General features: G+C 40.6%; 1 protein-coding gene across 1 annotated transcript in view; it reads left to right on the top strand.

The window, feature by feature from the left end:
* Window positions 1-12,275, top strand: part of URB1 (URB1 ribosome biogenesis homolog) — a 46,276-nt gene that overhangs the window by 8,374 nt on the left and 25,627 nt on the right. The window contains exons 9-16 of the mRNA XM_027449198.3: window positions 476-671; window positions 1,955-2,092; window positions 2,464-2,637; window positions 3,269-3,419; window positions 5,950-6,072; window positions 7,860-7,972; window positions 8,689-8,808; window positions 11,798-11,914. Coding sequence (XP_027304999.3) covers window positions 476-671; window positions 1,955-2,092; window positions 2,464-2,637; window positions 3,269-3,419; window positions 5,950-6,072; window positions 7,860-7,972; window positions 8,689-8,808; window positions 11,798-11,914 — 1,132 coding nt within the window. The remainder of the gene's footprint in view (window positions 1-475; window positions 672-1,954; window positions 2,093-2,463; window positions 2,638-3,268; window positions 3,420-5,949; window positions 6,073-7,859; window positions 7,973-8,688; window positions 8,809-11,797; window positions 11,915-12,275) is intronic.

Below are 12,275 nucleotides of genomic sequence, written 5' to 3'. Positions count from 1 at the left end.
AATGAAGGCAGTAGATCATAGTAGCAGGTACTGAGTGGTGCTAGAGCAAAATTTTAACTGGTATTAACCTGATATTTTCTCTTTGCTTGGGGACATACAGAAAAAAAAAGGGGGGGGGGGAGGGGAGGAGAATTGAAAGAACGTGGAATGCTTTCAAGTTTAATATTAAAGCTGTAATAGTACATTTTCAGCTTTGTGAAGTTTGGTTAGAGTGTTTGTGAAACATTGTGGTTTTAGTTAAAGGTAATTACTGTTTGTCTTGAAAAAAAAATAGAGGTAACTTTAGTTCTTACTTTTCTCAATATAAACTCAGATTATGTGAACAGTTTGAGAGATCTTGCCTTGGATTTGTTCCAGTGACAGAGGCAATTTAACTTTTTGCATTGCAGTATTAACTTGGAGTTGTAGAGTTAGAATTGCATGTATTGAAGTGAGGATTTCTTTCTTAAAAAATGTTTTTTTTTATCTTTGATAGGGGAGGAAATGTGGTGCTTCTGCGCTTTCTGCTTGGTTTAAAAACTGCAACAGAAGATGAAATGGTTGCTGATCTCGTGGTGAATATTCTTAAAGTATGTCCAGATCTATTGAATAGGTACTTCAAGGAGACCCAGTATTCCTTTGTTCCTAGAGTGAAGTCAGCTTGGATGGACAATATGAAGTTACTCAAAAAGGTAAGAGAATGAAAGATGCATACCACTTCTAAATAGAAATGTGCAAGTCCAACACTCTCTCTTTTCCTCTGAAAACCGGAATAGTGTTGACTAAGCAATACTGCAGAAATACCCCTAATCATAATAGGAAAGATGGCAAAGTCAGACATTCCTGACCTAGTGAAAAGTTACTAAGCAAAGGACCTTTGATTGGGAAGCCTGCCTTTGCAGTTCTTACAGACAGATATTATAACACATTACAAGTGCTGCCATTGCTGTGTAAAATTTATTATAGTTTGGGTGCTGTTGCCGTACAGGACCCAGTCAGCCTGTGGTGTGGCCATGTTAGGTATAAACTAACAGAACTGTTTTTAACTTAGACCAGGTCCTCCTAGGGAAGAGTTTCACTGGAATGAATCAGCAAATAAGTTGAAGATCAGGGGGTGTTTTTTATTTTCCTATTAGAAACAGCTGTTCTGTTTGGGAAGAAACTCATTTGTTTGAAGATATATTGTGTTCACAGCTGTAAGTGAACAGTATTTTAGGAGAGTTTATTAAAATCACTAAAAAGGCAGACAGACACAGAGTTTCGTAACTAATTGTTTTAAAACAAACCAGCATTGAGGAAGTTAGGTGATGGAGTTTTAAGTGAGTTAAAAGGGAAGGACTTAATGGCTCTGAAATAACACCATCAATTACTGTGGACATGTTAGGAAAGAAGCAGCAGGATGCTGTTAAATGTCAAAGTTAGTAAATGAAGGGGGGAGAAATGGCATCCTGTTTTCTGTGGGTGCGAAGGAAAATGAGCTGTGGCTCAGAGCCATAGTTGCTTTAAAAAGTGTAGACAGAGTGAGCTGGAAGGTCATTTGCTAAAGAGCCCCATTTAGAGCAGGAGGCTGTATAAACATTTAACTAAACCAGGAAGGAAGAGATGGGCATAAGAAATAGCAGGATACCTCATGTTGTTGATACAGTTTTTGAGATATGGCAACACAGAAGCCTAGCTAGAAGAAACTTCTGTCCTTTCCCAGTATTCCTCTGCCTCTTTGCTTTAGCTTGAAGTGAGGAAGTGCGACCTGTAATCTGGTAAAAAGTGTTGGCTTGTAGCAGGGGTGCAGGTTGCATGCAGATGTTTCATTTCATTGAATAGCCTGAGGGGGATGCTCTTTAGCATTTCTGTTTAAAAGTTGATATTTAGTGCTGTCACCTATGTTTGAAAAGTCAGAGCTCTTTTGTAAATCATTCCTCAGAAGAAGCTGTTATCTCTGTGACTGTTAATTTTGATTAATCTGTTTTTATTTCAGATCTATGAGGTTCAACCAGAGATTTCCAACTCTTTTAAGACTTCAGAGTTCATTCCTCTTCCCAGGTTGCTTTCTATGGTGATGGTAACGACAGTCCCTGCAGTGTGCAATAAAATAATGTTCACCCAAGGACTAAATGTAAGAGCAGCTTATATTTCAGTGGATTTTTATGTCCTAATTAATACTGTTTGACTCAAGTATGGGATCATCCAAGAAGTTTACGTTGGTTAAAAGTTTTATATGGTCAATTGCAGCAAAAAGCTGGCATGGGGAAGCACTGGAACATGAACTAAAACCTATTGGTACTGCTTCCAGCAGGTATTCTCAAGCACCAGTTCTGCCAATGCTCCCTAGCAGTTTGGGCTGGGAATCTGAAAACCTACAGATTCTCTCCTGCAATCCAAAGCTTAGAAAGTAATTAATTCATTAGCAAATGTTAACATACAGAGAACATTCAAAGCAGTAAGAAGAGTTACTGAAATATCATGAATTCAATTTCCCTCTTCCAGTTACCCAGCAAAGTAGTGAAGCACAGCATACTGTCACTTGTGTCAATGGTTCTGAAAAGAGCTTTGAAGAATATTGAGTACTGCTTGAATGAAGAAACTTGGCAAAAATCAGAAATCTACTCACTGTCAACGATGCAGGAATTTGTACAGCTGTACAGAGAAGCCATCAGCAAGGTACAAAGTAAAAAGGCAGTTGGGGTCTCACATGAGTCATTACGTGGCAAGTACCTACTCCTCTGCACTTTCTCCCTAAGTGGTTGTGGCCTGAAAGCAAGGAGATGGTGTCTTGGCGGGGGGGGAAGCTGTGGTTTAAGAAATGTTAATAACTGGTAATGGTAATAGACTAATTTTCTTACAAATCTGGCTGATGGAAATATGAATAAAACTTTGTTGTCAGACAGATTTGTAACATCGGCAGCTGTTGTGCTGCAAATGAGTTTCAAGAGCAGGGTCAGAAGCAAATTCACCTGTTTCAAGTAAATTGAAGTCAGCAGAGTTTGTTCAATTAAAAGTTACTAGACAAGGTAGCCTTAGAGATGAAAATATGCCATCCAGATAGAAGAAGAAGAAGAAAAAAACTTTTTACAGGAATCTTTTTCAATAAAATGTTCTTTCATGTATTTATGTTATGCAGAATTGAAGGTAAACTACTTGATTTCAGAACTTTTTCAGAGTGAATAGAAGATCAGTTGCAAACTTTGTGAAGAGCAGCAGCTCCTCATGTTGGCTGGTTGTAAAGATTTTCATTGGAGTGGCTTTGTCTCACACAGGAGAGTTAACACAATTTTTCTCCGTTTTCTTCTAGCTTTTACCAGACATGAACAATATTGTAGCTGTTTGGCAGTCCCTTCTGAAGCAAGGGAGCGAACGTCCTGATGGGCAAGGGGAGAAAAGGGAAACTGCTGTTTCCACTGTGGAAGAAACGACTGAGACAGCAGAAGTTGCTGAACAACATGGTAGGCAAAGCAGGTGAAGTCATCACATCTTACATGTGTGTGAATGGGTGGTGTAAAATCCTGTCCCCTGTAAGGCAGTTTACCAGCAGAGTCCAGATACCAGCCATGCATTTACTACTCAGCTTTGCTTTGTTCAGTTCTTCAGGCAGTTTAATTCTGACCATTGTTGTAATTGCCTAAAACAGTTTGACATAAATGAAGGCTGGCATTGCTCCTGGGAGGTTAAGCAGCGTGACTTTCTGCTGTTGCAGCATCACAGAATACTTGAGGTTGGGAGGTACCTCTGGTGATGACCTGGTCCAACCCCCCTGGTCAAACAGGCCATCTAACAAGGTTGCCCAGAACCTTGTCCAGTTGGGTTTTGAAGATCCTCTATGGAGGGAGACTCCACAGCCTCCCTGGGCAACCTGTGCCATTGCTCCATCACCCTCAAAAAAAAAAAAAAAAAGTGTTTCCTGAGGTTCAGATGGAGCCTGCTGTGTTTCAGTTTGTGCCCTGTACCTCTCGTCCTGGCACTGAGCACCACAGAAAAGAGCCTGGCTCCATCTGTTTTGCACCCTGCCTTCAGTTATTTATAGACATTGATGAGAACATCCCTGAGCCTTTTCGCTGGGCTAAACAGTCCCAGCACTCTCAGCATTTTGTCATGAGAGAGATGTCCCAGTCCCTTAATCACCTCTGTGACCCTTCCCTGGACTGTCTCCAGTAGCTCCATATCTCTCTTGCACTGGGGAGCCCACAACTGGACGCAGCATTCCAACTGTGGCCTCACCGGTGCTGAATTGACAGGAAGGATCTCCTTCTATAACCTCTTGGCAACGCTTTGCATAATGCAGCCCAGGACACCATTTGCCTTCTGTGCTACAAGGGCACGTTGCTGGCTTGTGTTCAGCTTGGTGTCCAGCAGCATCCCCAGTTCCTTTCTGTGAAGTGCTTTCCAGTTGGGTGGCCCCCAGGATGTGCTGGTGCCTGGGGTTGTTCCTCCCCAGGCGCAGGACTTTGTAGTTCCCTGTGTTAAACTGAACCCTTCTGTCCTTGATCCTCCTATGCTAGAACAAGTATTTTGCTGTGACACAATAAAACAAGCAGGGGAGCTGAAAAATCCCTTTGGGTGATTTAGTCTGGCATGTTATTTTACCATGAGATCATTTTTTTGGGAAGCAGCTAGTTACTGTGGCTATACAAATGCTTGCGTTGCTGTAAGCACAGGAGTGGAAACATGCAAATTCTGGAAGAGGAACAGAGGGTTGTTGTGGAAGGCTTCAGTTTTATTCTCACAAAAACAGTGTTCTTACTGAAGGACTTGCAGGGAACTGGAATTTTTAGTACTCCTCTGTAGCTTGGCTAGCAGCCTGCAATGGTTTGCTTATAGGCTGAAGATAAATCTACAGACAGCTTTGTGCCCTTGACAGGGCATGCTCCACATTGAGACTTTCTGGAGCAGAGAGTTCTTCAGAGAATGTCCTTCTGTGTGTGACTTCAGGCAGCGGATTAGTTCTCAGTGCTGACCCTCCAAGGCTATTTACTGGTAGAGTGCCTGCTAAAACCAATGGGGCAGCTTTTTTTTTTTTTTTTACAAAACTGTAGCTTTAGTTTCTTTTGATGCTAGAATGCTAATATTCTATTAGTTACTCTTAGTTCACCTTTTGCAGCTTTATTTGCACTGTGGCAACCAGAAAATTCTCTTTTAATGGAATTTGAGACTCAAGAAAACAATGACAACGTTTGTGTATGGCATCCATCCAGTTCTTCATGGCTCCCTGAGGGAGAGCTAGTTAGCAAGAAGAAGATAAGTGTTAAAAAAAAGTTCTGGCTGCCTTTCATTTATTTTGCTTCCTCTCATTAGTAACTGGATAACAAGTAGCTTTTATGCATCCTCATGTTATAAACCGAAAGAATATTTAGCTGCTGAAATAGCTTCTCGTAAAAAGTAAATGGCTGCCTTAGCTGGGGTTGGCATTTCTCTCTTCCAGATACATTTTGTCATCCTCCTGCCAAGATACCTTGAAAAAGAAGTAAGGGAAAGAAAGAAATCTTTAACTGAACTAACAAATTAGTGTGTTGGCTTATGCCCTTCCCCAGTCAAACCTACCTGGCATATGGTTAAAATAGTATCCCCCCAAAATAGCAGCCCGACTATCATCTCTTCCTTTCCTTTTTTCTGTTTTTCAGTCTTAAAATGAACAGCAGTGGGACTGGCTGGATTCTTCTAGAGGCTGTTAAAATGTTGAGGTTACCTTTATCTGTGTGAGCAGTTCAGAATCAAAATAAAAATGGCAGTTGTCAATTCAAGCACTGAATAAGTTGATAGAATATTTGTAAAATTAAAACAGGAGTACTGGAAAAGGAAACTGGGGATTCCATAATGTGTCTTTTATTTCTGTTGTTCGTGAGGAAGATAAATGATCAGTTTATAGCCGAGTCTATTGAAAATATTGTTAGTGTTTCTCATGATTGGTACTACAGGTGCCACACTGTTATTTCTTGATGTGAAGGAAGAAGGAACTAATTCTGCTAACGCTTGATTTAGGTTCAGATGATGCTGAGACTCTGTTCCTGAAAGCTGCATTGCTTCAGGTCATATGCCTTTATCAGAAGGTTGTGCCCCACTTGGTAGCACGGAGCAACTTTGATTTTAGCAAGCTCTTAAAAGGTATGTGATGCATATTTCTTTTACCTTCATTGGTGTCACTGGCTATTTGCAAAATAAGTTACTTCCACATTCTTCTTAACCACAATGATACAGATTTTGTTTTACCAGGGTAGATCGCAGAAAGTTTGGGGTGAAAGAGAATCATGTACCAATTTGCCAGTCTCCTCTGGAAAATCTTAGCATTCAAGTATATATATATATATATTTTTTTTTTCCATTTGATGTGTTGTTAATTGTTTTGTTTTTATTATGGTTTTTGGTTTTATTATGGTTTTGCAGCGTGTGGGGAGAAGAACAGCATTCTATATGGCATGCTGTGAAAAACCCATATGAGGAAGCATGTTAGCAATATTGTTGTGTTTTGTCTCTGGTGTCGCGTTCACTGGGGGTATGCCTCTTCACACAGCAGGAGTCAACAGATGTCCTGTACCTGCTTAATGCAGCAAGGATGATGACCCACAAAATCATGGGCTGTGGATAAGATTTTCCAGTACTGCTTGTGGTACAATAAAGACAGCCGTTACTCTCTTCATTTGGAGGAGAGAGCAAAATGTTATTTGGGCATTATTGCTGTCTGTGGGCCAGCAGAGCTCATAGGCCACCAAATTAGAACAATTGTCCAAGTCCTAGGCAGGTCTGGGATTTATAAGAACCAGAGTTTTATATGAAAGCCATGCTTAAAACCTGTCAGGGGGGAAAGGGGTTTTAAACAAACAACCGCCCCCGCCTCCTTCCCCCAAATCAGCTGTCTTATCACATAAATCCAAATCACACATCCTGTTTGTCGCTTTATTTCTTCCACTGCTCTGCTTTTTTTCAAAATGGACAAAAGGCAGAACACCTTCTTGTGAGGCAGAAATCTCTTTGATGGTATGTTTTGTTACACAATAAAATAATTAAGTTGGAAAATAAAGTGTCAGAAGGGAGCTTGGATATTTATTTTGATGAAAGAGGATAAAGTAGACAATGATGTGGGGTAAATTAATCATGAAACTTCCCTCCTTTGGATTCCAGCTTGGGAGTTCTGTTGTTCCTTGCCCTGATTGAAACATGCTCTCCAAAGGCAGCATGTTTTTCTGCCTTGTATCAGTGTGTGCATTAAACAGCTGGTACTATTTTATTTGGTCTTGCTGTTGATTAGGCTTTTGATGTGATGCTGACTTTTTAAAGTTTACTGTTCTTTCTCTGATGTGGACCACAAAGGTGCTATACAGACTATGAAAAGTACACTGCCATCAAAGCTTTATACAGCTGATCTCAGACTGCAGTCAAAGTGTGGGCAAGTCAATTTTTGGAGCCCACTGCGAGGGTCTCTGCACAACTTTGTGGCCTGTAGGGTGAATAGTTGTGGTGTTATGCCATAGCAGTTGTGAGCAGATGATGAGAGCGGTGCAGGAAGAGATGTGAAGTTCAATTACCTATTAAAAATATTGTAATATTATAAGCATTAAGATCTGCTGTTGACTTAAATTCTATACTTTGGTCTTGGCTTCCTATAGGACGCAGCTTTTCAGGGTAGCTGAGACTGATGGAAGAGATTTTGTATTCTCATGCCCCAGCAATAGCTTGTGCCGGGGGCTGGTGTGACTCTTCCTGCTGGGTTCCAGCCTTAGATTGTCCAACCATGATAGGTTTGTCTGTGTGTGTGTAGGTCTCATGGTTTGGAAACTTAACGAATTGCCATTTTATCTCAGAGTGGTGTTTTGAAACCCTAAATGATTAGTAGTGTTCCTGATGATCTCAGTAAGATATTGAAAAGTTGATAATTTATTGCTTTCAAACCTCAGGTATCGTCACTGAACAGGGCCTCCGAGAGGAGGTCCCCCCTGTTCTGCAGTACCATATACTGAAAGTGGCATTGGAACTTCCTGCAAATAAATTTGCCTGGTTCAGAGTACAGGTAAGACTTCAAGGCAGATTTATGCTTCTTTAGCCCATAATCCTCAAATCCAGAACTGCCTGCTTTTAAACTAGTCCCAGTCTAGTTCTTTTAGAGGGTAACTCTTGTATCACCGGTAGAAATTACAGACTTAACATTAGTAAAGAATTCTTTCTGAGCTGAAGAGTTTTTAGCAAGGACAGAAATTTTTGTCTACCTAAAGAGGGCTGACAGGGTTCCTTCAGCTCTTGTTGTCCTCAGAGAACTGCAAGAGTAAGAATTTTCTGATTTGGGGAAATGGCTGGAGGATCGTCATTTGATATTCGGATAGTGTTCAGCATCCCTGTGACTTGTATTGTTTTCCTTTCTTTGAGGGTCAAGTTCAATCTCTTAAATGGTTACGGTACTGTCTTATTCAGACACTACTTTTAGGAAATCTGAATTCCTGGGGATAACAAATATAAGCAGAATGGATGATTGTGGAGAAAGGTGGCTTTATCTGGGACTCTTGTGTTAGCTGGTGTTTCTGCTACTCCTCTCTTCTCCCATTTTCCAAAAAAAACCCACATTATACTTATATTCCTGGTTCACAGAATGCAATTATCCCATTAATTGCTGGCTTTGCTACTTTTGGGCATGTCTATAAAATCATATACTTTTTACATATCTGCTGTAGTGTAAAATAATCCTGTACAGTTCTGCAGTACCAAAGGAATTTTATTATATTTGTCTTACAGGATGTCTCTGAGACAGAAAAGACAGCCGGTGAAAAATCAGTATTTTATTTACTGATGAAAATGTTCATTACAAGTAACCAATCTCATCTGAAAATTTCAACCAAAAAGCTGATTATCAAGGTAAGTGTTTGATCTGAAATATCAGGATATTCACTATATTCCATTCATCTGAAATTTCAAGATCCTAAGAACTTTTCCTTAAAGTAGGTGGATACGTTTATTGTGTACTTGTGTGGACAACAGAGTCTTCTTTCCATTTACTGTGACTGTTATTGGAAATTGCTATAACCTATTAGCCAAGTACTCTATGAAAGCAAATGCTGTCAACTGAATCTGCTGCAACAGTTGATGAAACAGTAAGAAAAACATCTTCAGTGTTTGTCCATCCCCTAGGCTGAGTTAAATGTTACGATGTAGTTTGTGCCTGCAATGGCCTAGACATTTGATCAAGCAAAGATTAGTTTTGATCTTTTTTCTTTTTTTTTTCTTTTTTTTTTTTTTACCTTGATGTATTTAATCTGCGCTTTGTCACTCTTGCCTTGCTCAAGTCTTATGTTTGCTCTGCCCTTATAAAACTCTTGTTAGTCTGAATCAAGCTATGATTTAAGGAATGCTTTTGTCTTAAAATGAAATTAAATCCACTTCTGTGCATTTAAGTAGGAAAGATCTGACTTTCAGAAGTGCTTATCAACTACAAGTCTCAAGAAGACTGGGCATCTTTTAGTTCTTTTAGTAGGGATAGTCCTACATTAAAAACAAAACCAACCAAACAAGCTTTCTTTCTCCCTAAGAACAAACCTAAAAAGGTGTTCTGAGCCTTGACCATAATGTCCTGTAACTATAGTTGCATATAAGTTTATCTATATAGCTTCTCGCGTTTAATTTCTGCACTTAGCTTCAATTACAGGGCCCAATTGTAACATCCAGTACGCTAAACCAAAGTTAGAGTGATTTAATTAGGTTGTAGTTCCTTTGATCACTGCAGGAGATTAGAGGCAGGTTAACTTTGTCTTGCAGTGATGAAGAATATCTCAATCCAAAGCTACCCAGTGCAGTTTTTCTCGTGTATTTGGATTCTTTTGCTGAGTGGGGTTGTGGGCTGCCTGACTCATTCTTGTTTCCTCTTTTACTTTCAGTCCATTTCATTTTCTCTTAGAGAAGACAGAAGCAGTGAAGTTAGGGCAGTTATGTCAGCAGAAAGGCTGCTAAGAATAGATGCTAATGAGTGTGTTTTGCTTATTTTTCAACACCGTGCTGTATAATCGGAAAGCATGTTTTTGGATTTCACATTCTGTTCCTGCCTGTTTTCATAAGAGCTGCAAGTGTATTTCTATTTTGAGACTCTGCCAAAAATAGTGAGTTATTTAAAAATGGATCTTTTTTCTTTTTCTTTTTTTTCCTCATTAAATGAATTATCCTGTCAGATTCTTGTAAGCAGACGTGTTATTTTTATAGCTGCTGGGGTGTACACAGAGTAAATATTGAGCAAATGAGCTGTGATGGCTTTCTTTGTATTTGGGGTATGGGGAGAAACAAAGGCATGGATTCATCCTGCATAATTTCAGGCATCCAACGTAGGTGCCAGAGTTTGGAAGCTGGTCAAGGTTTCGTCTGTTGTTGGGAGTGAGGGACAGGCAGATACACCATTGTGTAGTTCAAATTGCCTGCCATCTGGATGGTCCTTAAGACAGCCATTCCTCCTCCTCTTCCTCCTACTCCTTTCTCTCACAGCGGGAGCAGAGGTTCGCCAAGTTCCTCATTGGGTGTCTCAGAGAAGAGCCTGAATTTAGATAGGGTAAAAGTGGGCAAATTTTTCTAAATATGTTAACACTTGGGACTTGACTGTGGTAAAACTGTGTCTACCTCCCCACCCAAGCCACCTACAGGTATGCCCAGACTTCTCTCTGAGCAGTGGTCGTGGCCTGCAGTTCATTTACTTTCTGTTTACCCATTCACCCAACTCTTTTCTGCACAAATAGCCTGATTTTGATTTAATTTAGCAATGATTTTTCTTTTGTAGTCCATTAAAAGTTTTCAGTAGCCTCTCAACAGGCTGTTTTAATGGTTCTGGCCTTTTTTTTTTCCTTACTGTAACGACACTCTGGGGTCACAAAGAAGCACAACCCACTTAAAGCAGCACAGCTGGCTCCCCTGAAATAGCAAGAGTAAGGTTTGCTGAGGTGGAAGGGATGAATGCTCTGTGACCAGACAACTCAGTGGTGTTTGTGCTGACTGACTGCTGACAACAGCAGGACTTTGCTGTGTTGACCCAGGAGTCCTTCTGGCTCTTAGCCTTTGGGAGATCTTCCTTTCCAGTGTACATGTAAGGTGGTGCTGTGGTAGGTTCCTGTGTCCCTAGTGCTCGTTGAAGTCTTGCCTTCCAAATGCATAGGAAGGAAAGCTCATAGTGAGATCGTGACATGCTTGCTGTCTGTCAGGTGGACAGCTGCTGACAGCAAACTTGAATAGTGTGCATGTGGGATCCATCCCATACGCGTGATCTGTGTGAGGACAGGAACAAGGCAGAGTTGTGCAGGGTTTGTGCTGCACACAGCAGCTGAGAGGAGGACAGGCTCTGAGAAGACAGGAGCAGAAAGAAGAAGCTGCTGTTAGCAGATTTTTCCAGTAGGGAGTAAGCCGTGTTTTGCCTCTTTGGTCATTCTTAAAGACCTCTGTTCTCTTCCCCACGGCTGCTAGGACTGCTTCTTGCCCGCTTCCTACAGAGCCTGCATGTGTCTGGCAGAGCTTAGCAGGTTTCATTCATCAGCTGTAAACCACTCATGCCTCACCTCTCAGCTCTTCCTGGGAGAGCAGTAAGCAAAACAGCAACGATGAAGCCTTGGCCATAGTTAATCTGAGGCCAGCTGATTAAATCTTGGGAGGTTTGCTTTCATTTGAAGAAATGCATTCATTTTGAGACAGTTACAGAGTTAGAGTGGCCTTAATAAGTAGGAATAAGGCCTCTTGGACTGGGGGCGTGAGAATGACAGCTACTTCTTTTCAACCACCTGCTCTTCATTTCTTTCCAAGAAGAAAGCATGAATTTGCAGTACAAAGAGATCTATATTTTTATTTATCAATTTTTACCCCCTTCTGTTTTTCTGGACAGGTTTTGCATGACAGTGGAGTGTTTGAGTACACATGGAAGGAACTTTCAATTTGGCTGGAACACTTGGATAATACAAAAGAAGACAAGAAGGAAGCAGTGATTCAATTTTTGGAAAGGGTAACAACTGTTCAAATTAGCTGGATAAACAATGCCAGGAATAGCATTAATGGAAACTAATTATTTCGTTGCTGTTGTTGAGAAACCTCTCAGAGATCAGTGAATGAATTCTGAGAAAGGCAGTGCTTGTAATTCTTTACACAGAGCTGACAGCTTTGTCTTGGGTGGGAGGAGGGTGAAGTGATTCGGAGGAAAACTAAATCTAGAAAGATAAGTTGTTATTACAGGATTGTTAATGTAAGAGTAGAGCGTTTGGGGTGGGGGGATAGCTTTTATCTCCTCTTCTTTACACAGTAATACCTTCCAAAATTATCAGACCTCAGAAACTGGTAGTCTTTTACAAGAAAAGTTGATGTTTCCT

This window comes from Anas platyrhynchos, chromosome 1, assembly GCF_047663525.1.
Source record: "Anas platyrhynchos isolate ZD024472 breed Pekin duck chromosome 1, IASCAAS_PekinDuck_T2T, whole genome shotgun sequence".
Lineage (NCBI taxonomy): Eukaryota > Metazoa > Chordata > Aves > Anseriformes > Anatidae > Anas > Anas platyrhynchos.
Note: the sequence above shows the minus strand (reverse complement) of the source record. Positions and strands in the feature narration are given on the sequence as shown.